We start from the raw sequence: 27,957 nt of genomic DNA, 5'->3' as shown, positions 1-27,957 counted from the left end.
AAAGGCATTTGAAAAAATATAGCATCATTTCTTGAAAAAAATACTACAAAAGTTAGGAATTGAAGGAAACTTTCTCAACACGATAAAGACCATATATGAAAAAACCACAGCTAACATTGCACTTAATGGCGAAAGACTGAAAGCTTTCCCACTAAGATCAGGAAAAAGACAAGGATACCCACTATCACCACTGCTGTGCAATATAGTGCTAGAGGTTCTAGCTAGAGCAATCAGGCAAAAAAAGGAAATAAAAGGTGTCCAAACTGGAAAGGAAGAAGAAACACTTCTGCAATTAGCAGATAAGATCCTACATCTAGAAAGTTCCCAAAAATCTACTACAAAGTTGATAGAGCTAATAAACTATGTCAGTAAAGTGTTAATACACAAAAATCAGTGGTGTTTCTATACACTAGTAATGTGAAATCTGAGGAGGAAGTCAGGAAAAAAATTTCATTCACAATAGCAACTAAAAGAATAACATATTTAGGAATAAACTTAGCCAAGTACGTAAAGGACTTGTATTCATTAAACTACAATGCATTGTTGAAAGAAATTTTAAAAAGACAAAAAAATTGGATGAATATTCCACACTCATGGATTGGAAGACTAAGTGTCATTAATATGTCAATTCTACCCAAATTGATAGATTTAATGCAATCCAGATAAAAATTCCATGAGCATCTTTTAAACATACGGAAAACACAATTATCAAATTTATTTGGAAGGATAAGGGGCCAGAAACATCTTAAAAAGGAAAAGTGAAGTTAGAGGCCTCTCACTTCTGGAGTTTAAATAATATTTCCTAACTGCAGTGGTAAAAACAGCAAGGTATTGGCATAAAGATAGTCACATTGATGGTTCAGAAACAGACCCTCACATCTATGGTTCAGTGATTTTAAACAAGCCTGTCAAACCCACCCAGCTGGGTAAGAACACTCTTTTCAACAAATGGTGCTAGGAGAACTGGATATTCAAAGTCATAAGAAAGAAAGAGAACCCCTATCTCACACCTCATACAAAAATTAACTCAAAATGAATCAAAAAGCTAAAAATAAAGGCATGAGCCATAAAGCTCTTAGAAGAAAATGTAGGAAAACATTTTCAAGACCTGCTGGTAGGTGGTACATTCTTAAATCTTACACGAAAAGCATGAGCAATGAAAGAAAACATGGATAAATGGGACCTCCTCAAACTTCAACACTTTTGTGACTTAAAAGACTTAGTCAAGAAGGTGAGAAGGCAGTCCACTCAATGGGAGAAAATATTTGGAAACCACATATCTGATAAGGGTTTGATTTTCTTTCTATATAAAAAGATCATACAGCTCAACAATAAAAGAGCAAGAGATCCAATTTTAAAATGGGCAAAAGATTTAAATAGACATTTCTCCAAAGAGGAAATACAAATGGCCAAAAAGCCATGAAAAAGATGTTCAATATCACTACCTATTAGGGAAAAGCAAATCAAAATGACAATGAGATATGATCTTACACCACAAAGAGTGGCCTTATTAAAAAACACATAAAATAGTATGTGCTAGAAAGGATGTGGAGAAATAGGAGCACTCTTTTGCTGCTGGGACTGGAAAATGGTGCAGCCTCCGTGGAAGACAGTTTGGTGTTTTTTCAGTATGCTAAATGTAGAACTGCCATATAATCCAGCAATTCCTCTACTAGGGATATATCCAGAAGAACTAAAAACTGTGACATAAACAGACATCTGCACACCGATGTTCATAGTGGTGTTGTTCACAATTGCCAAAAGATGGAAAGAACAAAAGTGTCCATCAACCAATGAATGGAGAAACAAAATGTGATATATACATACGATGGAATACTATGCTTTAGCAAGAAGAAATGAAATTGAGACACATATGATAACATGGATGAATCTTGAAAACATAGGCTAAGCGAAGCCAGACACAAAAGGACAAATATTACATGTTCTCATTAATATGAACTAAATACAAATAGGGAAACGGACTTTGGCCCAGTGGTTAGGGCGTCCGTCTACCATATGAGAGGTCCGCGGTTCAAACCCCGGGCCTCCTTGACCCGTGTGGAGCTGGCCATGCGCAGCACTGATGCGCGCAAGGAGTGCCGTGCCACGCAAGGGTGTCCCCCGCGTGGGGGAGCCCCACGCGCAAGGAGTGAGCCCATGAGGAAAGCCGCCCAGCGTGAAAAGAAAGAGCAGCCTGCCCAGGAATGGCGCCGCCCACACTTCCCGTGCCGCTGACGACAACAGAAGCAGACAAAGAAACAAGACGCAGCAAACAGACACCAAGAACAGACAACCAGGGGAGGGGGGGAATTAAATAAATAAATAAATCTTAAAAAAAAAAAAATACAAATAATGAGCACATGGAGTTAAAACCTGGAGTATAGGTTATTAGGAGATAATAAGAAGGCTGAGAAGAACTATTTATATTTAATGAATTTTAATTAACTTTACTGTAAAAGCATGGAAATGGATAGAGTTGATGGTAACACATTATAGTGAGTAGCAGCTTGTTTATAAATGGTATTGTGGTAGAAAAGGGTAGTCTAGGTATGTAAATGTCATTTAAAAGAAAGCTAGAGAATAATCTAGGGACTGAAAAACACAGTGAACCCAGAGCGAGAGCATATGTACGTCACTATTGCAGGGTGGTGGGAAAGTGGAGAAGCATGGGAAAACTACCATTGTCACGACCTATATAGACTATGGTTAACAGCCATACTATAATAATCTTGCATCAGTGCCAAAAGATGAACTGTGCAGATAATGGCGGGGGGAGGGGGAGTATGGAAAAAGTGTGCTAAATACATGCTATTGACCATGGCTGATGGTAATAGTCTGATGATATTATTTCATAATCTGTAACAAATATTCCACCACAGTATGGCGTGTTGGTGAAGGGGTATTGTGTGCGAATTCTACACGTGTACATGATGGGTTTGCAAGTTCACAATCTCTGTAATTAAAAAATATTTTAAAAAATAATGGAGTGGGTTGGGGAGAAAATACACTAAATATAAGATATGTAGTATAGTTAGTAGTAATATTTTGATGATGCTTTTGCATAGTTTGTAGCAAATGTTTCACAACTAAACAAGGTGCTGGTGGAGGGGTGATGTATGGGACCCCTGTATGATGTTATGCTGTTTATTTTATAAGTCCAAAACTTTTACTATGCATTTATTATGTATGTTCACGTATGAATGATATACTTCAATAAAAAATAGCTTTAAAAAGAATAAAGGCACCTACCTAACAGAAAAAAAAAAGTTAAACATTACCATATGACACAGTAATTACATTTCAAAAATTTGCTCACTAAAAAATATATATCTATTCCAAAACTGTATCCAAAAATATTCATAGCATTCTTAGTCATAATAATTCAAAACTGGAAACAAACCAAATATTCATAAACAGATGAACTGATATCCAAACTGAATTCCAAACAAGAAAAAAGAATGAAATATTAATACATGCAAAAAAAGGAATGAATCTCAAAACTGCTGCTGCATGCAAAGAGTATATACTATATGACTACCTTCATATAAAACTGTAGAAAAGACAAATATAATTTATACTGATAAAACATAAATCAGTGCTTATCTGTGGCCTACATGGTGGAAGAGGGCATAGAACTGGAATAGGGTGCAAGGCAACTTTTTTGGATGATAAAAATATTTTGACATCTTGATTGTAATTGAAATTACATGAATGTATACATTTGCCAAAACTAATCGTTTTACATTTAAATGAATGCATTTAACTTTTCAAAATCTCAGTATAAACAGCTAGAAATGCTGTATATAACAACAACAACAACAAATTAAACTAAAAAGGATGAAAGTACGAATTTTACAAGGCTGAAGAAACGACAAAACGAAATACCCAGAGCAATTAGTATGTTAGCTAACACCAAAGCTATGGGAAAGTATCAGTCCTAGAGCTTGGGATTTAAAACTCACACAAAGAAAAGAGACACAGCTTTAGCACTTAGCAATTTGAAATTACTTTATGAATCCCAAAAAGTGAAATACTATATTTGTAAACTAATCTATTCTTCTGGGTGTGATACCCTTTGATTGTATTAAATTCAGCTGAGGGGTTTTGATTAGATTTAGTTGATAAGATCACTTAAAGGCTTTTGATTGGACTGTCAGTGAGACATGACTCAGGCAGAGTCTCTGCCACCCTGCTGGGTCTAATATAAAAAGAAACACAGAGAGAGACTCACTCAGACACAGGAAAAGGAAGCCACCATATTTGATCCTGCCATGTCACAGAGAGGACCACAGGATCACTTAAGCCTGAAGCCTCAAGAAGCTGGGCTGATGGAGCAGCTCACAAGGGGCAGTGAGCTCAGAGGGGAGGGCTGAAACCATGGGAGAGATCAGCAAACATCATGCTTCACCAAGTGACAACAATGCAAGGATCAACAGTAGTTGACTTTGGTGAGAAAGTATCTCTGCTAATGCCTTGATTTGGACATTTCATAGCCTTGGAACTTTACACTTTTATCCCAAATAAATACCCCGTTATAAAAGCCAACAGATTTCTGGTACTTAGCGTTGACAGCCCTTTAGCAAACTAAAATATCCCTGTATAAAGGTGGGGTGTATAATAGGTGAAAAAAGCCATCACCCTCTAATAAAGGAAGATTAAAAAAAAAAAAAAGTAGTCTCTTTGTGTGATATCTGGGTGAAAATAAGTCTATATTAAGAACATAAGCCCCAGGTTCTGAACTTGATGAATTTTGAGGGTTGAATGCCAAAAATTACACCCTTAAATGGAGATACCCAGGTAGCATGGGATTCCCCTAAAAGAGCATGACTTTTTTTCTTTAAAGATTTATTTTTTATTTATTTCTCTGCCCTTCCCCCATCCAACCCCCCCCCAACTGTCTGCTCTCTGTGTCCATTTGCTGTATGTTCTTCTGCGTCTGCTTGATTATCAGTCAGCACTGGGACACTGCATCTCTTTTTTGTTGCATCATCTTGCTATGTCAGCTCTCCATGTGTGCAGCACCACTCCTGGGCAGGCTGTGCTTTTCTCACACAGGGCGGCTCTCCTTGCAGGGTGCACCCCTTGCACATGAGGTTCCCCTATGTGGCACGGCACTTATTGCACGCAGCAGCACTGCGCGGGGGTCAGCTCACCACACAGGTCAGGAGGCCCTGGGTATAGAACCCTGGACCCTCTATATGGCAGGCAGACATCCTATCAGTTGAGCCACGTCCGCCTCCCGAGCATGACTTTTTAAGTTAAGTTCAAAATAGAATATAAACATGAGAAAACAATTCATGACAAAGAAAAGGATCTGACTCAATCTCAGATAATAGAAACTGAATGAAAAGAAACAGACTCATAAACCTGTGGGAAAAAAAATAACTAAAATCTGTCCAAATAGAACTACTAAAAGTGAAAAATACTGTCAATAGATTTACAATACAATATATAGGTTAAAGAGCAGATTAGCCACAGTTACAGAGAGAATTAATTAACTGGAAGATAAAGCTGAGGAAATCAAACATGAGTGCAAAGACAAAAATACAGATTACTATTAAGAGGCATAGGAATATAATGAAAAGGTACAAAAAGTCGTTAATATGTCTCCAGAAGAAGATAAAAAGATAATAGGAAACTAAATTAAAAGAGATAAAAACTGAGAATTTTCCAGAATTGCACTTTCTTAATTTTTGCTCCCTTAAGAGTGCTTTCTGGAGAAGAGGCAAGATGGTGTGAGTTTAAATGGGCACTCACCACCTCTCTCGCAAAAACACAGCTGAGAATTGGAAGATCCTGCCTGAATGAGCTGTTTTGGGAACCCACAGAGCAGGAGGCTTGAGGGCATGGATCTGGAGGGAACAGGACAAAGAGATAAAAGCTCAAGGGAAAACCAAGAGCTTCTTGCCCTGGTGGCTGGGAAAGGGGGCAACTAAGCCCCACCCTCAAGGCAAAAAACCACTGCCAACCCCCTGACTCCCAACAGCCACCAAGCAGGAGGGAACATTCTCTGGGAGTAAGAGGGTTCTGGCAAAGAGTGAAGAGGGGTTTCCTTTCTTTGGGTTTGGTTATCTGGACCTAAACGTTAGGGAGCCTGCTAGCTGGCAAGAGGTGGCCCCAGGAAAAAGGGAGAGGCAAATTTGCTCAAGCAGCCTGATCTACCTAGCCAACCTGGGGAGAGGAACTTGGGCTGGGAGAGTGTGGAGTCAGGTAATTTACTGGTCCAGTGCTGTAAACTATCAAAATTCCAACTCCCCTAAGGAAAGTAAACAGTAGGAAACACTTAATAACCTTCCAAGGGCCTATTTAAGGTCCCGTGGGAGGAGGGGTAGAAGGTCTGGAAGGTCTGGAAGGTCCCGTGGGAGGTCTGGAAGAAGGTGGAGAGTCATCTCTCTGCGGTGAATTCAAATACCAGGGACCCATTTGAATTTCAGAAAGGAACTCAACCTGACCAGGAGAGGATCTGATCACACAGGCTACCAAGTACGGTACCCTGGGAGAGAAAGCAATAAGAATAGAAAGGGAATAGGGACAGACAGGCTCCTAACCAGCAGGAATCTACCCAACTGCAGAGTCAAAACTGCCCTAGGGAAAGTGACTGAATAGTTCTCTAGTTAACATACCCAACAAGAAAATTTAGCTAAGTGGAGAAGTCTCCACTTTGAATATATGAGGTCCCTCACTTGATCCCCAGCTCTCCTTAGAACAGTGATCCACCGGGTTATCAAACACCCAACTGATAATTTAGGACAGGGAACACATAGACAGTATTTTTTCTTTTAGCTTCTCTTGGGTCTCTCATTGTTCCTTAAAAAGACTCATTTTTAAAATTTAGCTTAGTTTACTCACTAAAACCGGATTCAAAACCTGCAGAGGGCAGGCTGCAGGGTAACTGATTGATGAACACCAGCAGCCTGAGAAGCTCCCTTCTAAGAAGGAAGGCTGTTTTTCCTAATTTTTTGTTTGATTGCTTGCTTGAGTGTTTGTTTTTTGTCCTTTCCCCTCCCCCTTTATCCCCTCCCTGTTTTTTTTAATTAGGTGCTGTTGTCTTGTTTCTCGTTTGCTGTTTCCCACTTCCTTTGCTTCCCCCCTCCTTTATTTTTTTGGTATACCAATTTTGTCTACCTATGCTATGTCATTTCCTTCCTTCATTTTCCTATCTTCTACTTTCTGTTTTTGTTCTTACATTCTACCTCTCTTCATTCAATCTTCAATTTTTCTCAATTTTCGATCTCCTTTATTCTGTTTTCTTTCTTTTATTAATTTTTTTTTCTTATTGCCTGTTCTCTTTTCCTCTCTTCTTACAATACTGGCCTTTTAATTCATTCCAGATATTTTTCTTTAACCAGTTTTTCATTTGATTGTTTGTACCCCACTTTTTCATTCTTATTCCTCTGCTTTTCTTACATGAATTAATTATTCATTTTTCCTAGGTCTTATACAGTTCTTCTTCTACCTTTCACTACTATTATTATGATTATCCTTTTTCTCTTCTTACCTGGTTCCCTTACTCTGGTCCTAATCTTCTTCTTTCAAGGGAACATAGACAACAGCAAGGAAAAAGAGTAAGAGGAAAAAAGTATCAAAGAGAAAACTTTTTACACACACAAAAACAGCAACTAAATGAAACCCTAGAGAGAGAAACTAATCAACTGAATAATATCAAGATAGAGAGATGCCTAAACACACACATATATATATATATATATATATAAACCATACTAAGAAACAAGAACACATAAATGAATTAAAAACGAGGAGATGTAGAACATGGAACAACTAATCAGAGCTGTCCAAACAAGTATCATAAACCAACTTAATGAAGTGAGGGAAGAGATTAAGGATATTAAAAAGACACTAGGAGAACATACTGAAGAAATTGTAAACATACATAAAAAGATAACAGACATGATGGTGATGAAAGGCACAATCCAAGAAATAAAAAATACACTGGAAGCATATAACAGCAGATTTGAACAGGCAGCGGAAAGAATTAGTGCTGTGGAAGACAGTACATCTAAAATCAAACCGATAGTAGAACAGATAGATAAAAAGATAGAAAAAATCTAGCTGGGACTTTGGGATCTGACTGACAACACAAAATGCTCAAACATATGCATTATAGGTATCCCAGAGGAGAAGAGAAGGGAAAAGGTGCAGAAGGAGCACTGGAGGAAATAATGGCTAAAAACTTCCCAACCCAACTGAGGGAGATGGATGCACAGCCCAAATAATAGAAATCCCAACAGTCCTACACCAAGACATATATCTTTCAAATTGTCCAATGCTTAAGACAAAGAGAGAATACCGAAAGCATCGAGAGAAAAGAGAACCATCAAACACAAAGGAAGCTCAATAGGATTAAATGCCGATCTCTCATCTGAAACCATGGAAGCAAGTCGACAGTGGTATGACACAGTTAGGTGGCAAAAAAACAAACAAAAACTTCCAGCCAAGAATTATCTATCCAGCAAAGCTGGCATTCAGAACTTATGGAGAGCTGACTGTGCTTGTAGCTTCCTATATGAAAAGGTAGATAGAACAGGTCTTGTTTGCAAAATATATTCAAGACCTACTTATCTACCAACAGCAATTAAAAAAAAATGATGGAGAATTCAAAATATTCACAGATAAACAGAAACTGAGAATATGCCAATAAGAACCCTGCCCTTCAAGAAACGCTAAAGGGAATGCTACAGGTTGAAAGGAAAAAACAGGAGAGAGAGTTGGAGGAGAGTATAAGAAAATTTTTTTTTAAAAAGAGAAAAACAACATAAGACATACATGAACCCAAAGAAAATATGGCTAATGTAAGTAATTCCTTAACAGCAATAATACTGAATGTTAATAGATTAAACATACCAGTCAAGAGACTCAGATTAGCAGAATGGATAATGAAATATGACCCATCTATATGATATCTCCAAAAAACCTAACTTAGACCCAGGGATTCAAGGAGGCTTAAAGTGAATGGCTGGAAAACAATTTTACAAGCAATCAACAATCAAAAAAGGACAGGAGTAGCTATGCTAATATCAAACAAAGTAGACTTTAAATGAAAAATCATTTTAAGACACAAAGACAGATTCTATATATTTGTAGAAGGGGTAATCTTTCAAGAAGAAAGAACAATCATAACCATTTATGCACCTAACCAGGGTGCCTCAAAATACATGAGGAAAACATTGGAAAAACTAAGTAGAGAAACAGATGCCTCTACAATTGTATTGGGAGACTTTAATACACCATTATCATGATTAGACAGAACATCTCAATAGAGAATCAATAAAAAGACTTCGAGTATTGCATTATAGGATCTGGACCTAAAAGTCATATACAGAACACTACACCCAAATGCAGCAAAATATACTTTCTTCTTGAGTGGAAACGGATCATTCTTCAAGATAGACCACATGCTAGGTCATGGAACAACTCTCAATGAATTCAGAAGGATTGAAATTATACAAAGTAATTTCTCTGACTACAGTGGAATGAAGCTGGAAATCAGTAAGGGCCAGAGAACCACATTAGACACAAAGATATGGAGGGTAAACAACACACTCTTAGAAAAACAGTGGATCAAGGAGGAAATTACAAAAGAAATCAGTAACTACCTTGAAACGAATGAAAATGACAACACAACATATCAAAACCTATGGGATGCAGCAAAAGCTGTCCTGAGAGGAAAACTCATAACCATAAACACATACATCAAAAAAGAGCTAAAATTAAAGACCTAATTGCACATCTAGAGTAAGTAGAAAAAGAATAAACTAACATCAAAGGAAGTAGAAAGAAGGAAATAACAAAGATTAGAGCAGAACTAAAAGAAATAGAAAGTAAAATAGCACTAGAAAAAATAAACAAAACCAAAAGCTGGGTCTTTGAGAAGATAAAATTGCCAAACCCTTAGCTAGACTAACAAAGAAAAAAAGAGAGAGGATGTAAATACACAAAATAAGAAATGAGGAAGGGGATATCACCACTGATCCCACAAAAAGATTATCATGAGGATACTTTGAAAAATTATACGCCAACAAGAAGAATAATTTAGAGGAAATGGACAAATTCCTAGAAACACACAAGCAGCCTACATTAATGAAAGAAGAAATTGATGAACTCAACAAATCAATCACAAGTAACAAAATTGAATTACTCATCAAAAACCTCACAAGTAAGAAGAGCCCAGGACCAGACAGCTTAACAGGTGAATTCTATCAAGCATGCCAGAAAGAACTAATATCAATTCTGCTTAAACTCTACCAAAAAATAGAAGAAGGAACTTGCCTAACTCATTCTATAATGCCAAATTTACCCTAATAGCAAAGTCAAAGAAGGATGCCAAAAGAAAGGAAAATTACAAACCAATCTCTCTAATGAATCTAGATGTTAAAATCCTCAACAAAATACTTGCTAATTGTATTTAACAAAACATGAAACGAACTAAACACCATGACCAAGTGGGTTTCATTCTTGGTATGCACGGATGGTTGAACATAAGAAAATCTATCATTGTAACATACCACAAAAACAAATGGAAAGAAAAAAAATCACATGACAATCTCTATAGCAAAGAAAAAGGATTAAACAAAATACAGCACCCTTTCCTGATAAAAACACCGCAAAGGATAGGAATAGAAGGAAACCTCTATTTATATATATAAAGGATATACATGAAAAACCCACAGTTAATATCATATACAATGGTGAAATCCTGAAAGCTTTCCCTCTAAGATCAGGAAAAAGACAAGGATGCCACTATCACTGCTCCTATTTAACACTGTGTTAGAAGTACTTGCTCGAGCACTTAAGCAAGAAAAAGATATAAAAGGCATTCAAACTGGAAAGGAAGAACTCAAAATTTCACTATTTGCAGATACACAGAAAGCCCTGAGAAATCTACAACAAAGCTTCTAGAGCTTATAAATGAGTTCAATAACTCATTTATTGTAAGATCAATGCACAAAAACCAGTAGCATTTCTGTACACCAATAATGAACAATGTGAGGAGGAAATAAAGAAAAAAAATCCCATTTACAATAGCAACTAAAAGAATCAAATACCTAGGAATAAATTTAACTAAAGATGTAAATGACTTATATATAGAAAACTACATAACACTGTTAAAGGAAATCAAAGAAGAGTTAAATAAATGGAAGAATGATCCCTGTTCATTAAGATGTCGATCCTACCCAAACTGATCTACAGATTTAAAGCAATCCAAGTAAAAATCAACACAGTATTTTCTACTGAATTGGAAAAACTACCTATGAAATGTATTTGGAAGGGCAAGAGGCCCCGAATAGCAAGAGACAGAGTGAAAAAGAAAAATGACGTCAGAGGACTCACATTACCTGACATGCTACAAAGCTACAGTGGTCAAACTGCCTGATATTGGCACAAGGATAAACATATCAACCAATGGAACCAAACTGAGAGTTCTGATATAGATCTCTGCATACACAGTCATGTGATATTCGACAAGGCCAACAAGTCCGCTCAACTGGGAGAAAATGGCCTCTTCAACAAATGGTGCTTGGAGAACTGGATATCCGTATCCAAAAGAGTGGGAGAAAAATACTATTTCACATCGCACATAAAAATCAACTCAAGATGGATCAAAGATCTAAATATAAGATCCAAGACCATAAAGACTTTGGAAGATAATGTAGGGAAGCATCAACAGGGCCTTATAATAGAAATGGTTTTATGAACTTTACAACCAAAGCATGAACAGCGAAAGAAAAAATAGATAAATGGGACCTCCTCAAAAATTAAAGCCTTTTGCACCTCAAAGGAGTTTATCAAGAAAGTGAAGGGCCTACCCAATGGGAGAAAATATTTGGTAACCATATATCTGATAGGAGCCTAATATCCAGCATGTAAAAAGAAATCCTATATTTTGAAAATAAAAAGATGAACAACCCATTTAAAAAATGGGCAAGTGATCTAAATAGGCACTTCTCCAAAGAAGAAAGACAAATGGTTAAAAGCACATTAAAAGATGCTCAACATCACTAGCTATTAGGGAAATGCAAATCAAAACTACAATGAGATATCACTTTACATCCATTAAAAAACAGAAGACTACAAGTGTTGGAGAAGATGTGAAGGAATGGAAACCCTCATCCATTGCTGGTGGGAATGTAGAATGGTACAGCCATTGTGGAGGACAGTTTGGTGGTTCCTCAAAAAAATAACTACAGATTTGTCATATGATCCAGCAATTCCACTGCTGGGGATCTACCCAAAGAACTGAAAGCAAGGACACGAACAGATATATGCGCACCAATGTTCACAGTGGCATTATTTACTACTGCCAAAAGGTGGAATCAACCCAAATGCACATCAACAGATGAATGGATAAACAAAATGTGGTACATACATACAATGGGATATTACTCAGCTGTTAGAAGGAATATAGTGCTAACACATGGGACAACATGGATGAATCTTGAGGACCTTATGTTGAGTTAACCAAGCTAGGGATTGAAAGACAAATATTACATGACCTCACCGATATGAACTAAGCAAATCAAGCTGACTCAGAGAGCCAGAGTCTGGAAGATAGGTTTATAGGAAATAGAAAGGGAGAACAAGATTGTGAGCAAACCCCATACAGGGGAAATCTATGATGAGGTGGAAGTGAGTAGTTGTGCAGTGAAGGCATATGACAGGGGTGTAGTGATACTATTGGGTTGGGTGGTGCAAGTTTGACAGAGGAGTAGGGTGGACAGGGTGGGTTGGACAGTCCATGGAATTGGAGTAGGATTGGGGGAGGAAACAGGTGAACAAGGGACTGGTGAGTATATGGTTAAAACTAGTGTTGGGAAAGCTCTTTTGGCAATATGACAAGGAAGGGTTACTGGTTTAGGGTGTTGGATGGGGGTACATTCGGAACAGGGTGCACCTAGGGAAGTGTTCTAGAGAATGTGAGAGTGATCATTTCATTATAGTGTGTTGTATCAGTGGCTGGAGACCTACATATTGGGCAGGAAGGAGTTGGACTTCCATTCTGGGCAGGCCCATTATGTTCTTGACCAGAGGGGTGGGTGTATTTTGAGAGCATGGACGGTTCCTAATAGGGGAGGACAGACCAATGTGTCAAGCCCCCAGTGTTTTTGCAAGTAACTATGAATTTTGTTCTACAAGAAGAGAAGTCTGGTGGTTGCTGTGGGCACCAAGAGGAGTGGGGGTGGAATTGAGGAGATGGAAGAGGGGGTATTTAGGGGACAATGGAAGTGTTCTGCATGATCTTGCAATGATGGATAAAAGCCAAGTTGAATTTCATCAAAAGTTTTAAAGTGAATGGTTTAAAGTGTAGAACATAAAGTAAACCATTAATCATGGTTAGTGGCTATGCTTCAATATTTGTACATCAGTTGTAAAAAATGTACCATCCACATATAAAAAGGTTATTGAAACAGAAAGGAGGGAAAAGGGAGGGCTGTGTATATGGGAGTACCCTGTATCCGGTATATGACTTTACTATGACCTAAAACCACTCTGAAGACAAAATGAAAAAAAGTAAGACAATGGAGAAGAAATGAAAAAAAAAGTCACTGTACATATAGGATAACAGATCTTACAGTGATGAAAGACAAAACCTAAAAAAAATTTTTTTAATATATTTCATTTTTTTTAATATCCCAATTTATTTAGTTTTTCTGAATTATTATGTATTTTATTTTTTATGTTTAACCTATCATTATTATTTCATTTTCCTATTAATTGTATTTGGTGATTCTTGGCTTCATTCTTTAAGAAATTTTGGACCACAGAAGGGTTACAACTGTGGTACATGAGGATCATTGGTGTGCAGTGTAGTGATGGGGAATGCATGGGAGGAAGTTCACCTGGGCATACATATAAGGTATATAAATGTGCTCAAATGTTCATGGGCTATTGTCACAGTGGGAGGAGTTTCACAAAATAACCAAAAGAATATTGAATTCCCATCCTGGGAAGCTCTGCCACATTTTCTAATGGAACAGTAACAATCTTCCAAGTGCAGGGCAATGAGTAGTGAAGAAGCATGGCCCACTGATGGGCCCTTGATATTGATGATTACGCTTAGGAGTCATGTCCCATGCTGGGGGGGAAGATAATGCACTTATATGCTACATTTAGCTTAAAGAGAGGACACATTTGAGCAACATGGAGGTTCTCAGGTGGTAACTCTCAGGTACTAGGCTAAGTAACAATTTCAAGAACAAAGGCTCATAAGCGTAATCATCAATATCAAGGGCCCATCAGTGGGCCATGCTTCTTCACTACTCATTGCCCTGCACTTGGAAGATTGTTACTGTTCCATTAGCTTTCTTTGGTGACTGCAAAGCTCTTAACCTGCTTCTTCTCATAGAAGGTTGGTTTAAGTTCTAAACAGTAAAAGGACCTTTTCAGACCAGGCTCATGGGTTTTTTTCGGCATTACAACTCATTGAGAAACTGTGAAGGCTTCCCATCTATCTGATTTCAGGCAGTTCCATAGGTCAACAATCATACCCATAATTCTTTGAGACATTCTCAAATGATTTTTTTTTTTTTTTACCTTCTAACACCTATACCATCTTATTTACTCCTCCCTTTCCTTTTCCCTCTAACTCTGCTTAACAGGGGACTCCATAAAGCTGTTGAGAATTGGTGGAAAATCCACACTGGTAATCTTAATCTGCCTGGAGAATTTTATCCAACTCAGTGGTTTTACTGGGCATGATACATTTAGTCTGATATTTGCTCAGAGTCACTTTGGGCCTTCATTGCTCAAAGGCTTTCTCAATCTTATCTCTTGTAATATGGAGTCTAAAAGCAGCCAGTTTTTCCAACTTTGTAAGGCCCTGGATTTCTAAAATCATTCTATCCCCTTTCATTTATTTTAGGTAGATGTGAAAAAGAACTAATTAGAAATATTATGAAAAGCATGATCACAAAATAAAAGCTTATATATGGGATAAGAGACAGAGCATGGTTAAAGATAGAATTAGTGAATTAAGCAATAGTAAGGAATCCCCTATAGTAGAGAGAGACAGAGATAAAAATATGAAAAAGTTAAAAGAAATGAAAAATGTTTGAGCTTCCCAATCTGCTGAGAATTAAAAGAGAGAAAGAATAGGAAAAAAATGATAGAGAAGCAATAATTGAGTGATTTGCAGAGAAATTTCTAGAATTGAATATGTAAGGTTTTGGACGGAAAACGTACTCTAATAAAAACGTATGTCCACTCAAAGACTTGTACATGAATGTGCAGAGCTGTACATTCATAATAGGCAAAAATAGAAATAACCTAAATTTCCATCAACTGGTGAACAAATTGCAGCATATCCATATAGTGGAACACTATTCAATAATAAAATAGAATAACCTACTAATACAGAGAAGAAGGATGACCTTGAAAGCATTTCCCTAAGTAAAAGTAGCCAGATATAAAAGATTGCATTCTTTATGAGTCAACTTAAATGAAATTTTAGAAATAGCAGATTAGTGGCTGCCAGAGGCAAAGGTGTCAGGGAAGGAGACTGGCTGAAAATAAGCAGGAATGTACTCTTTGAAAGTGATGGACTATTCTATATAGTGATTGTGGTTATGGTTACTAACTTCATACATTTGTTCAAAATTCACTGAACCATTCAATTTTTAAAAGTATACTCTCTTTCGTCTGAGTAACCTAAAAGGATAAAGAAAGGTGGATCTATAATTAGATTACACCTGTTAGTAAAATACAGAACACCAAATAAATACAAAATCTTAAAAGCCACCAGCTAGCAAAGACAGATTAAATAATCCTTGAGTTAAAAAGTTAATCTCATTGGATATTTTGAACTAAAAAATGAATAGTTGGTATGCACTCAAAATGGTACATGAATATGAACTGAAAATAAGACTTATAAGGTCAAGATGGGGAAATGGATGTGGCTCAAGTGATTGCACTCCCATCTACCATTATGGGAGGTGCAGGATTTGATTCCTGGCACCTTCTGGTGAAGGCAAGCTGGCCCGTGTGATGAGTTGGCCCATGCAGAGAGGTGGCCCACATGGAATGCTGGCCTGCACAGCAAGCTGGCCTGAGTGGAGAGCTGACACAGCAAGATGACACAACAAAAAAAGAGACACAAAGGAAAGACAATAAGAGACACAGCAGACCAGGGAGCTGAGGTGGAGCAAGAGATTGAGCACCTCTTTCCCACTTTAGAAGGTCCCAGGATCAGTTCTCAGTGTCACCTAAAGAGAAGACAAGCAGACACAGAAGAACACACAGTGAATGGACACAGAGAACAGACGAGGGGAGGGGGAAATAAATAAATAAATCTTTAAAAAAATATATTACTACTAACCAAAGTATCTTATATTTGGGGAAAAAAGAAAAGAAAAAGGTCAAGATGCTAAAACAGGCGGTGGACTTGGGCCCAGTGGTTAGGGCGTCCGTCTACCACATGGGAGGTCCGCGGTTCAAACCCCCGGGCCTCCTTGACCCGTGTGGAGCTGACCCATGTGCAGTGCTGATGTTCGCAAGGACGTAGGGGAGCCCCATGCGCAAGGAGTGCTCCCCATAAGGAGAGCGGCCCAGCACGAAAGTGCAGGCCTGCCCAGGAATGGTCCCGCACACACGGAGAACTGATACAACAAGATGATGCAACAAAAAGAAACACAGATTCCTGTGCTGCTTACAATAAGAGAAGCGGACAAAGACGCAGCAAATAGACACAGAGAACAGACAACTGGGGTTGGAGGGGAGAGGAGAGAAATAAACAAATCTTTAAAAAAAAAAAAAAAGATGCTAAAACAACAAGAATGACAATATAACAAACATAATGAAAATAAAACATAAAATGAAATAGGAAATAAAGAAACAAGGAAAGATAAAATCCAAAACTTAGTCTTTCATTTTTATGGAAAAAATAAACTAACAAAATATACTCCAAATTCTGAAAAATTTGAAAAACAGTATTGGGGAGCTTTTCTATTTTAGCAAGACCTACAAAGCTGCAATCAGGATAGATACATAGATATAGTAAGTTCGATAAGACTCATACATTTATAGAAACAATATGTGACAAAAGTATTATTACAAATCAGGAATGAAGTAGTAAAATTTATTAAAAATTGCTGGGGGAGTGGAATGTGTCTCAAGCAGCTGAGCACACACCTCCCACATAAGAGGTCCCAGGTTCAGTTCCTGGTACCTCCTAAATAAACAAAAACAAACAACAAGCTAAATAAACAAAAAACTCAGGGAAGCTGACATGGCTCAGTGGTTAGTGCTGGCTTCCCACATACAAGGTCCCAGGTTCAATCCCTAGCTCCTGGTACCTAAAAAGAAAAAAAGTTGCTGGACCAGCTGACTGGCAACATGGAAATGAGAAAGTTAGGTCACTACCTCACAATGAACACAAAAATAAGTATCAGGGGAGGATTTCTTAAACAAGACAAAGTAAGATATAACCAATAAAGGAAACCATTAATTCATATAATTAGACTGAAATTAAAATCTCTGTTCAGCAAATAAAACACTAAACAAAATGAAAAGATAAGCTACACTATGTGAAAAAATACTGGTAATATTTATAACTGACCAGGACTAACATTCAAAAAAAAAAAAATAGTGCCCACACATGCATTCACATGCACATCACCAACAACCCAATAAAGTGAGAGAAAGATAAAAAAAGTCAATTCTTAGATACAAAAAAAGTCTGTTGGTCAATAACACCAAGCCCAATCTCACTACATACAGGGACAAGTACATTAAAACCATTGCTTTTTAAAATACTGACTCCAGGGAAGTGGCTGTGGCTCAATCAGTTGGGCTCCTGTCTACCATACGGGAGGCACTGGGTTTGCATCCTGCGGCCTCCTTGTGAAGGCAGGCTTGCCCATACACCAGAGCGCCACTGGCCAGCAAGTGCCGCAGAGTGACTCCCAGCCAGCAAGAGCCGCAGAGAGCCGACTCAGCAAGGTGACGCAACCAAAAGGGAGACAAGTAAAAACACAGAACAGCACGCTGCAAATAGACTCAGAGAGCAAAACAACAAGCAAGCTGCAAGGGGGTAGGGAAAAATAAAAAATAAAAAAATACGGACACAGAAGAATGCACAGCAAATGGACACAGAGAGCAGACAGCAAGAAAAAACCGCGGGGGCGGGAGCGGGGATAAAATTTTTTAAAAATAAAAAAAATAAAAAATAAATAAAATACTCCATGCTGTTATAATATTTCATCCCATTAAAACTGGAAAAATTGGGAACAGGATGTGGCTCACTGAAAGAGCATTCATATTCATCTACCATATGGAGGGTCCAGGGATTGATCCCCAGGGCCTCCTGACCTGTGTGCTGATTATCCAACCATATCAGAGACTACAGAAAAGCCAAAGATAGCCCTAAGATCCTGCAATTCCACTTTTAGGTATATAACCAAGCAAAGCTCTCCATAGGTAGTAAAGGAGACACATAAACAATGTTCACTATAATAATGTTATTACTAGCATAAACATTCAAACAATTTACATACCTATCCATAGAAAATAGGAGACCAGATAAACATTCCATTGTATTCAACAATACCTTCTATTCATATAATGAGATAACATACAGGAATTATATAAATAATATGTTTAGCAAAAACAAATTACAAAAGAATTTATGGAATATATATCATTTATATAAACTTCAAAAACATGGAAAAATAAAAATTTGTAGACACAGATAGACACTTACATAGTTAAGAGTATGTAAAAACATATGAAAATATTAATTATCAAAAAATCTGAAAAGCAGCTGTAGCTCAACTGATAGCGTGCCCGCCTACCATATAGGAGGTCCAGGGTTCGGTACCCAGGGCCTCCTGACTCATGTGGTGAGCCGGTCCATACACAGTACTGCCATGTGCAAGGAGTGCCGTGCAATGCAGGGGTGTCCCCTACGTAGGGGTGCACCACACACAAGGAGTGTATCCTGCAAGGAGAGTCGCCCTGTGCAAAAAAAGCACGGCCTACTCAGGAATGGCACCACACACACGGAGAGCTGACGCAGCAAGATGACGCAACAAAAAAAAGTGACACAGTTTCCCAGCGCCACATAACAAGAATGCAAGCGGACACAGAAGAACACACAGTGAATGGACACAGAGAGTAGACAATGGGGGGAAAGGGGAGAGAAATAAATAAAATAAATCTTTAAAAAAAAAAAATCTCAGAATCAAAATAGTGGATACAGAGGCATGGGGTAGGAGAATGTAATCAGGAAGGAGTATATAGGTACTTCAACTGTACAGGTAATGTTTTATTACTCTAAAAAACTAAATTCAAACCAGTAAAAAGTTTAAAAAGTTAACATTTGATAAATTAGGGGAGGGAAGAAGGTACACAGTGTTCGTTATACTGCTTTCTACAACTTTTAATATATTTGTAATATTTCTTAATGTAAAATAAACCAACTAAATACCCTAGGGAGATTACAGCAAGATATTCTCAGAATTTCTCGAATTTTTTGTGAACAAAAAAGGAGTTACAAAGTTATTAACAGTTTCAACATACTGCAATAAACAGAAAACTTAAAATAAGCTAATTTCATTTTTATAAAGCCTTCTAAGAATTATTTTGTATGGAAAATTAGGAGAAATTAAGACAGTAAAAATTGTTTGTAAAAATTGTTTTTAAAAATTAGAAAAACACAGACAATACCTTGGAGGCACGAATCTGCCTGTGTACATCCGTTAGTTGTTGGATTTTGTATTCTAGCTCTGAAATCTGGGCTTGAAGCCATGTCCATCGGCTGCCAACTCTTGCTCTGTCTACAAGCCACTTCCATTCAGTACTACAGTTACTGTAAGCAAGACAAATACTGTTAGACAAACACAAAGGTACTCAGGTTTTCACAGAGATTACTTTAATAACTTCTTTGACTCCTCTCATATAATCCCAATTCCTTTACAAAACATCTAATTACACTAAAGAAAAATGACACATAGCCTTCTTATCAAAGAAAAATACTTGATTGCCTTACCTTTCCACCCTACAAACACCAGTTTTTATGTATTCTGTTGAAGGACTGAAATGGGGTGAGCCAGCAAAGGAAAAAGTAATGACATACTAACACCATATTAAAGACTGTAACATGAGGCTTTTATATTTAAGTAGATGCCAAGTACTGGGCAGGACATTTGAACTGTGTTAGACCTATAATAGTGGGGGAAAAAAAAACCCTGCGGTGTATTCAATATTACTATAAGCAATACTCATTTGCAAAAATAGGCATTATTATTACCTAATGAAGTATTTAGCCAATTAAAACAAATTGAAAGAAACTGTCAAAAAATATTTTTTAAAAATGAATGCTCTGCTCCATTTCAAGTAAGCAAACCTAATATATAGGTCTTGAAATGATTATTAAATAAACAGCTTGTTAGAAACCTGCTTCCCAGGATTCACAGCCTGGAGATAACAAAGACCTTACATAAAGTCTTTCTTTCATGCATATTTGAAAATAAAGGTTGTATCCCAGCTCTTTCTAGTTCCTGTGTATCTTTTGGTTGCCTAATTTTTTTATTTTTAAAGAAGACTTAGATTACATAAATGTTCCAACCTCAGTCCCTCCCCACACACACTTTCCCCATTAACAACATCTTTCATTACTGTGGAACATTTGTTACAACTGATGAACCAATATTAAAACATTGTTACTAACCAAAGTCTGTATTTTACATTATGGTTTACACTTTGCACCACACAATTTTATAGGATTTGACAAAATGTCTAATGGCCTGTATCTGTCCTTATAATGTCAAGCAGAACATGATAACCTATTCCCCGAAGGTATCAGAGGTAGACTCATTTATAATTTTCCTAAACATAGTTCTTATGCCCCTTTTATTTCAACCTATAATTAGCACTATACCTGTTAGTTAAATATGTATCTCAGAGACTTAAATCTTCTGGCTGTTCATACACCAGTTGAGCCCTGAATCTCAGCAGAGTCACCCAGTGTAACTAACAAAAGGATGAAGATGGACAATGCCCATCCCAAAAAACAGTATCTACAACTGCAAGCAAGCAAGACAGTTCCACCCATCTGCCCCGTGGGATCTAAGCCCCCTCTCAGTTGGAAGCAGAGTAGTCATTACCATCCCAAAACCCTCAAGACTGAGGGTTGAACAAACATAAGGAGGAAATGCAACTATGAGACTAAAGTAGACTTATCATTATTCTAGTAATGGAAGAACTTGCAATGGTCACCAGAGGTTCTGAGGGGAGGAAGCGGGAAGAAAAGGTGCAACATGGGGCATTTTTAGTTCCTGTATACCTTGGCAACAGCACTGCTCTTTTCCATAGTTCATGAGATTACAAATAAATTACCTTATGAAAATATTCCAACCATTCCAACTAGAAAAAAATTAACTGGGATTATGGGTGATTTGCATATATGTATGTGGTGTTTAGGATAATTATTTGTGGGTGTGTGTCTGGGTCTGGGAGATACATAATCCAAAAAAGGAAACATGACAGAAAGTGAAGGTATAACTGCAAGGAAACAACTATCCAACGGTAAAACATAAGAACTTAATAAAAACCCTAATAAATGCATTTAACATAATGAAATGTCTTTCATATAAACTGCAATCAGCGAAAACATTTATTCTTTGAAATTATTTGTTGTCAGGTAAACAAAACACAATAATTACAACTTTACTATATAAAACTTATTCATTATAACAGGATTTTGTATTATGTTAATGCTCCCATTTGTATTATGTTAGTGCTCCCAAAAGTCTATTTTGTTAAAAGATTCTAATAGCATATAATGTGATTGAGAAGACCTTCATATAAATTAGGACTGCTTTTGGTATTATTAATCATATCATAGTCATTATTGTGATTCTGCAAATCTGATAAGTTTAAATCACATTTTTATAATTATGGACAAAATGAAAGACAATACCTATTCCAAATATACTGTTCACAGACAATATTTAATAACACAAAATGCCAATCATAATATTAGAGAGGAAAGCAAAGGTCACAATATGTAATACCCTATAGAGATGAGGATAAAGTTTTTGGAATTTATTCAAAATGGAAGCTATTGGCAAAGCAGTAACAAAGATTTTTTTTCAATTACTCTGGCAACCAAGAAGACAAAGCATCATGGTGTGACATAAGAGGAAATAAGGAAACCAACTGGAATGCAAAAACAATAATTTGGGTATGGTGTACAGATAATACTCATCCCCAAATATCTCATGTGCTGCCATAAATTTCTTGTACACAGTACCAGATTATAGAAAAAGAGCAACATCAGAGTAAATTTAATTAAACTAAATAATGCTAGAGTTTTACAATGCATGAAATGAGTTTTCTGTAAAGGATACCTCATCCTACATTTTAATAGGCGTGAATAAAATCTATACGCTATGTTTAAAAAATTGTAAACAAGCTTTCCCACCAAAAATATAGTTTTCCTTGAAAACATGTTTTTCTTAAAAATAATTAAGTTTGGCCCCCTGTTCACCCTGGAACCTGACAGACCCACACTAGTAGAAGCCTGATTAGCCAGACAGGGGAATAGCATGTGCAATGGCCCTCAGCAAGGCATGCTCCAGCCTTGGCTCCAACTATGGATTCTCAGGTCAGCCTCCCTGGCCACCTTAGGTACAACTTTACACACACCCAACACCACTTTCAATCCTCCTGCACTGCTTTGCTTTTCTACATTTCAGCTGACTTTTCTTATTTACTGTTTGCCTCCCACAGTGGATGTGAGCTCCAGGAAGGCAAGGTTTTGTCTAATTCCTGTGGTATTTTCACAACCAAGAATACCATATAAATGAGAAATACTAGTTAAATGAATTATTAAAAAGCAGTATGACAGATTATAATATGACAGTGCTCAATAAAACAAAAAGAATTCCCCAGGACTATAATAGGACCCAAAGGGTAGTGAAGTAAAATTTGGTAAACAGACATCTGTTTTGTGTTTTATATATGTGTTTTTTTCAAATTCAAGATAGTAAGTAGCAATGAATAAAAGGTTAACTTCCAAAAACAATAATAATAAGTTTATAAGCATGTTATAGATAATCAACTCAAAGGAGATTAACACCTGTTATACCCCAAAGTCAAAACATGTTTTAGGTAAACAACTTACATAACCAATGATGTAACTGCCTATTTAACTTAGAGAGTGCAAAGTGGGTGTAGCTCAGTGGTTGAGTGTCTGTTTCATGTGTACAAGGTCCAGGGTTCAATCCCCAGTACCTCCTAAAAAAAAAAAAATGTACCTTAGAGAGTAAGAATCAGATAATAGCTGATTTAAAAGTGAACTAGTAAAAATGAGCACGAGCAGGGGAGCTATGAACATTAGGTGTCTATGACCCCAAGTGAGTAGCATATCTAAGACATATAGAGACCACCAGAAGCACTGAGAGGGAATGAGCAGTAGCATGGGCAGAGAGAGAGACCAGTCCATCTCCAACAAGATAGCATATGCCTTCCATCCCCATCCCCAATTGCTTGCTTACAGTTACCATTTAACTTGCTGAAGAAATACAAGCTGTTTAAGTGGTTTTGAGTGCAATTTCTCTTCATATTAACTACCCGTTGACATCATGAAACTAGGTCCTTGTTTTGACATTGAAATGTGGTTCTTCAAAATACAGCTTTCTAATATTATCTTCAGTTACCAAAACTTGATAAGTGTCTTGCCTGAATTATTTTTTCAATATAATGATTTCAATTCACTAATAAAATGAATCTAGTATGATAGAGAGGAAAAAAATACTAAATTAAGCCAAACTTCCCCACTGATGTTTGCTATTGTAGTGTGAAAGTGATTATAGATGATATATAAACAAATGGACATGGCCGTGGTCCAATTAAACGTTTTTTGCAAAAAAAAGAAAAAAAGACGATAAGCCAGATTTAGTCCATGAGCTGTAGTTTTTCTAATCTCTGATGTATACCATCTTTTTTATGTTTCCCATGTGCTTACAATTTTTTTTTAGGACACATCGGTTCAAATTCTTTGCCCATATTTAATTGGGTTATCTTCTTATTGAAATAAATCCTCTTTCAGACTATATGCATTGGAAATACTTTGTCCCAGTTTGTAGCTTGCATTTTCATTTTTCTAATGGTGTCTTTTGAATAGAAAATGCTATTAATTTTGAAGAAGTCCAAGTTATCAAGTTCTCCTTTTAAGGTTATTTTTGTGTCCTAAGAAATACTTGCCTAACTCAAAGTCATGAAGATTCTTTCCAGTGTACCATCAAGAAGTTTTAGAGTTTTAGTTTTATGTTTAGTTTAGATCTATGATCCTGAAGATTCAAATTAATTTTTGTGTATGATGTAAGATAAAGGATCCAGATTCATATTTTTCTATAGGTTGTCCAATTGCAAGAGTACCATATGTTGAAAAGATTCTATTATCCTTTAATACATAGCTATTCCTTTAATTAAGACTATCCTTGGGTGGCAGACTTGGCCCAGTGGTTAGGGTGTCCGTCTACCACATGGGAGGTCCGTGGTTCAAACCCCGGGCCTCCTTGACCCGTGTGGAGCTGGCCCATGTGCAGTGCTGATGCGCGCGCAAGGAGTGCCATGCCACGCAGGGGTGTCCCCCGCGTAGGGAAGCCCCACGCACAAGGAGTGAACCCCATAAGGAGAGCCGCCCAGCGCAAAAGAAAGTGCAGCCTGCCCAGGAATGGTGCCGCACACACGGAGAGGTGATACAACAAGATGACGCAACCAAAAGAAACACAGATTCTCATGCCGCTGACAACAACAGAAGCGGACAAAGAAGACGCAGCAAATAGACACAGAGAACAGACAACCGGGGTGGGGGCGGGGGGAAGGGGAGAGAAAAAATAAAATAAATAAATCTTTAAAAAAAAAAGGACTATCCTTAACTAGACAAAAGACTACCTACAAATACTGCATTTTAGTGCATATATACATATATATATACACACACAAATACATACACACATCCCTTAGGGTATATACATATATACACACATACACATATATGTCTATATATATATGTATACACACACATATATAAGATATATATAATGTCAACATCTTAGGTCTACACCACACTATTATTGTAGCTTTATAGTACTTCTTGAAATCAGAGAGCGTAAATCCTCCAATTTGGTTCTTTTTCAATATCATTATGACTATTCCAAATTTGCAAATCTACTTGTCAATCTCTACTTGCTAGTATTTTTATTGGGATTGCATTGAATCTATATATGCATTGCTGTAGAGTTGACATCTTAACAGAGTCTTCCAATCTACGCACACAATATATTCTTTTAAATGTACTTACATATTTCATGTTTATGAATGCCATTATATATCCACCAACTGTTTGGATGCTTAGCATATAGAAATAAAATTGATTTTATTTACAGTAACCCAGCTAAACTCACTTACTAGTTTTGGTAACTGCTTTGTAGAATCTTTAGAAATTTTCTACTTACATGATCATGGCAATAATGCCAGTTTTACTAATTCTTCCTAGTCTGAATTGTTTTATATTTTTCTAACCTTATTATACTGGCTATGAATCCCAGTATAATGTTAAGTGTAAGTCATGTGAGTGCACATCTTATCTCCTTTCTAATCTTGGGGAGAAACATTCAATTTTCCACCATTAAATACAATGTTAGCATTAGATTTTTTGTAAATGTCCTTTATGAGATTTAAAAACTTTCCTTCTATTCCTAGTTTGTCAGTTTTTATCATGAATGGGTTTGAATTTTGCCAAGTGTTTTTTCTGTTATCAATGGTAATTATTATGTATTTTTCTCCTTTATTCTTTGATTTTTTAATGTTAAATCAACTTTGCTTCCTGGTATAAACCCTTTTGGTTATGACGTTATTATCTTATAGCAACTTAGCCTTTATGCTAAATGTCAGAGAAATTGTTACCACCAATGGGGTGGGTCGTAAGGGAAACCCAAAACAAATGGTATTAACTTAGTGGTAGGGCAGCAGAAAGATAGAAAAGAAATTTTTCACACTGGTGATCCTTGCAATGCTGCGGCAAAACAGGAAAACTTAAAAGGGAGACCATGTGCCTATACCTACCAAGCCTATAGCCCTATCAGTAGCAGGTGGAAAATGCCTTAATGTTATAATGTATTGGTTGTTCCTTATTGCTTTAAGTCTGGGACTATAAGTAATAAATGACTTTAGAAAAGAATTAGTCCGTTTACAAGCAGAGAATAAAAGAAATAAAGTTCTTCTTAGAGAGGCTGTCTCTGCTTCTAGCCCACATTCTAAATTAACCAAAAGTCCAATAATAAAGAGCCTTGAAGAATTGAAAAGGTCAACTGCTTCTCTATTGGAAGTAACAAAAAAACTTGTAATACAAGAACATCTCGGAGTGGGTGTAGCTCAGTGGTTGAGCATGCTTCATATGTATGAGGTCCTGGGTTCAATCCCCAGTACCTCCTAAAAAACAAAACAACAACAAAAAACTTCCATCAGACAATGAGAGCCAGAATAGAAGCAAACACAGATTAAGGGTGCTTCTTTCCCATCCATAAGTTCTGGGTGGCTTCAAGAGAACATTAATTAAATTGAAGGAGAAACTAATGGTCTGAGCAAAATAACCAGGAAATTAACAAGTCTTTTGGCTTAACAACTATGACCAAACAAGATTTTTGATTATGGTATTTTCACAGAGAACTGGAAGCAAACAGAATGGAAGTCACATTTTTTAGGGAACTCTATTAGCAAAATAAACAAAACATCGAAAGTCTAAAAGACCCTATCCCTGAGAGTTCAAACCTGCATCACCAAAACAGCAGGATAAGAATGCTGTGCAGCCTACAATAAGGTCACACTCTCCAATACCCACTTCAGATATAGACACAAAGAACAATGGACAAGGAATAATTCCCCCCAAAAAAGCAAAACCAGAGACTATGGAGGAGGTTCTCCCAGGAAGCAAAACCTGGGTACTCCCAAGCACCTTACTCCACTGCCAGAGCAAAAAGTCTAAATTATTTTAACAATCAGCAATTACCATGTGTTTTCCATTCTTTTCTCCCACCCCCAAGAATTTTTATTGTAACTTTCCTGACCCTCTTTCATCATTGTGTGTGGGATGAGAAGTAAGAGTGTTAGAAAACGTATCTATAAGTTTATAGGCAACATTATAAAGAATCACATCTGGACCTGTGAGAAGGGGCTTGATCTCACACAGGGATCCTGAACTTTTAGGTGGATGCAGTAAATGAACATAACTTTGCATTGTCATCCTTAAGGAGGCTGTATGTTTTACACATGAGAATGGAGTACATGAGTATTTAGGTGGCCAAAAAGGCAAACTGAGTACACTGCTTATTGTCCCCCAACATTCATTCTCCTCTCCTCAGCTAGAGACTATATGCCCCAGGCTTTATTACAATTTGGTGTGGCTAAGTGACTAAGTCCTTGACAATAAGATGTAAGTCAAAATGATGTATACAGCTTCTGGTTTTACCATTAAAAATGACTGGGTATGGAAATCAGATGAAGTGCCAGTGAATTAATGCAGTAAGGGCAGTACCCACAGGATAGCAAAGCAACACCTCCCTGCACAGCTCTCTGAAGCATAACTAATTCTTCACTGTTGAAAGATAATTCCTATATACTTACATTGAGGTCTCTCTGTGATAACTGCTTAGCATATATCTTAACTAATACATCTCTCTCAAAAAAATTTATGCTATTAGAGAATAATTCATATTATCAAACTCTCATTGAAAATATCCATTATCTTTAAGAAAATAAGGGTCACTGACACACCACATTAATAATTTTAAATCTTCTATCATCTAGTTGTCCCCTCAATAAAAAGCAGAAAACAAAAGTTGTGGACAATTAGAAATACTGGCATGGAAGATAAACCAGGTTAAAGGATGGAAATAATGATGTCCAAAGACAATATGAGACTGGAATTGAAAAGGGTTC

General features: G+C 37.0%; 1 protein-coding gene and 1 non-coding gene across 6 annotated transcripts in view; one reads left to right on the top strand and one right to left on the bottom strand.

Moving 5' to 3' along the window:
* KANSL1L (KAT8 regulatory NSL complex subunit 1 like) overlaps positions 1-27,957 on the bottom strand; it is a 209,043-nt gene that overhangs the window by 115,895 nt on the left and 65,191 nt on the right. For all 5 annotated transcript variants that reach the window (XM_004470208.4, XM_058300199.2, XM_004470209.5 and 2 more), the window contains one exon: positions 19,678-19,819. In XM_004470208.4, the coding sequence (XP_004470265.1) occupies positions 19,678-19,819 (142 nt within the window). The remainder of the gene's footprint in view (positions 1-19,677; positions 19,820-27,957) is intronic.
* On the top strand, positions 8,493-8,592 carry LOC111766988 (small Cajal body-specific RNA 15). The gene has a single exon (XR_002798899.1). It is a non-coding gene; the product is annotated as a small Cajal body-specific RNA 15 (non-coding RNA).

Source organism: Dasypus novemcinctus, chromosome 7 (genome assembly GCF_030445035.2).
Source record: "Dasypus novemcinctus isolate mDasNov1 chromosome 7, mDasNov1.1.hap2, whole genome shotgun sequence".
NCBI classification, from domain to species: domain Eukaryota; kingdom Metazoa; phylum Chordata; class Mammalia; order Cingulata; family Dasypodidae; genus Dasypus; species Dasypus novemcinctus.
This window is presented reverse-complemented; position numbering and strand designations above follow the sequence as displayed.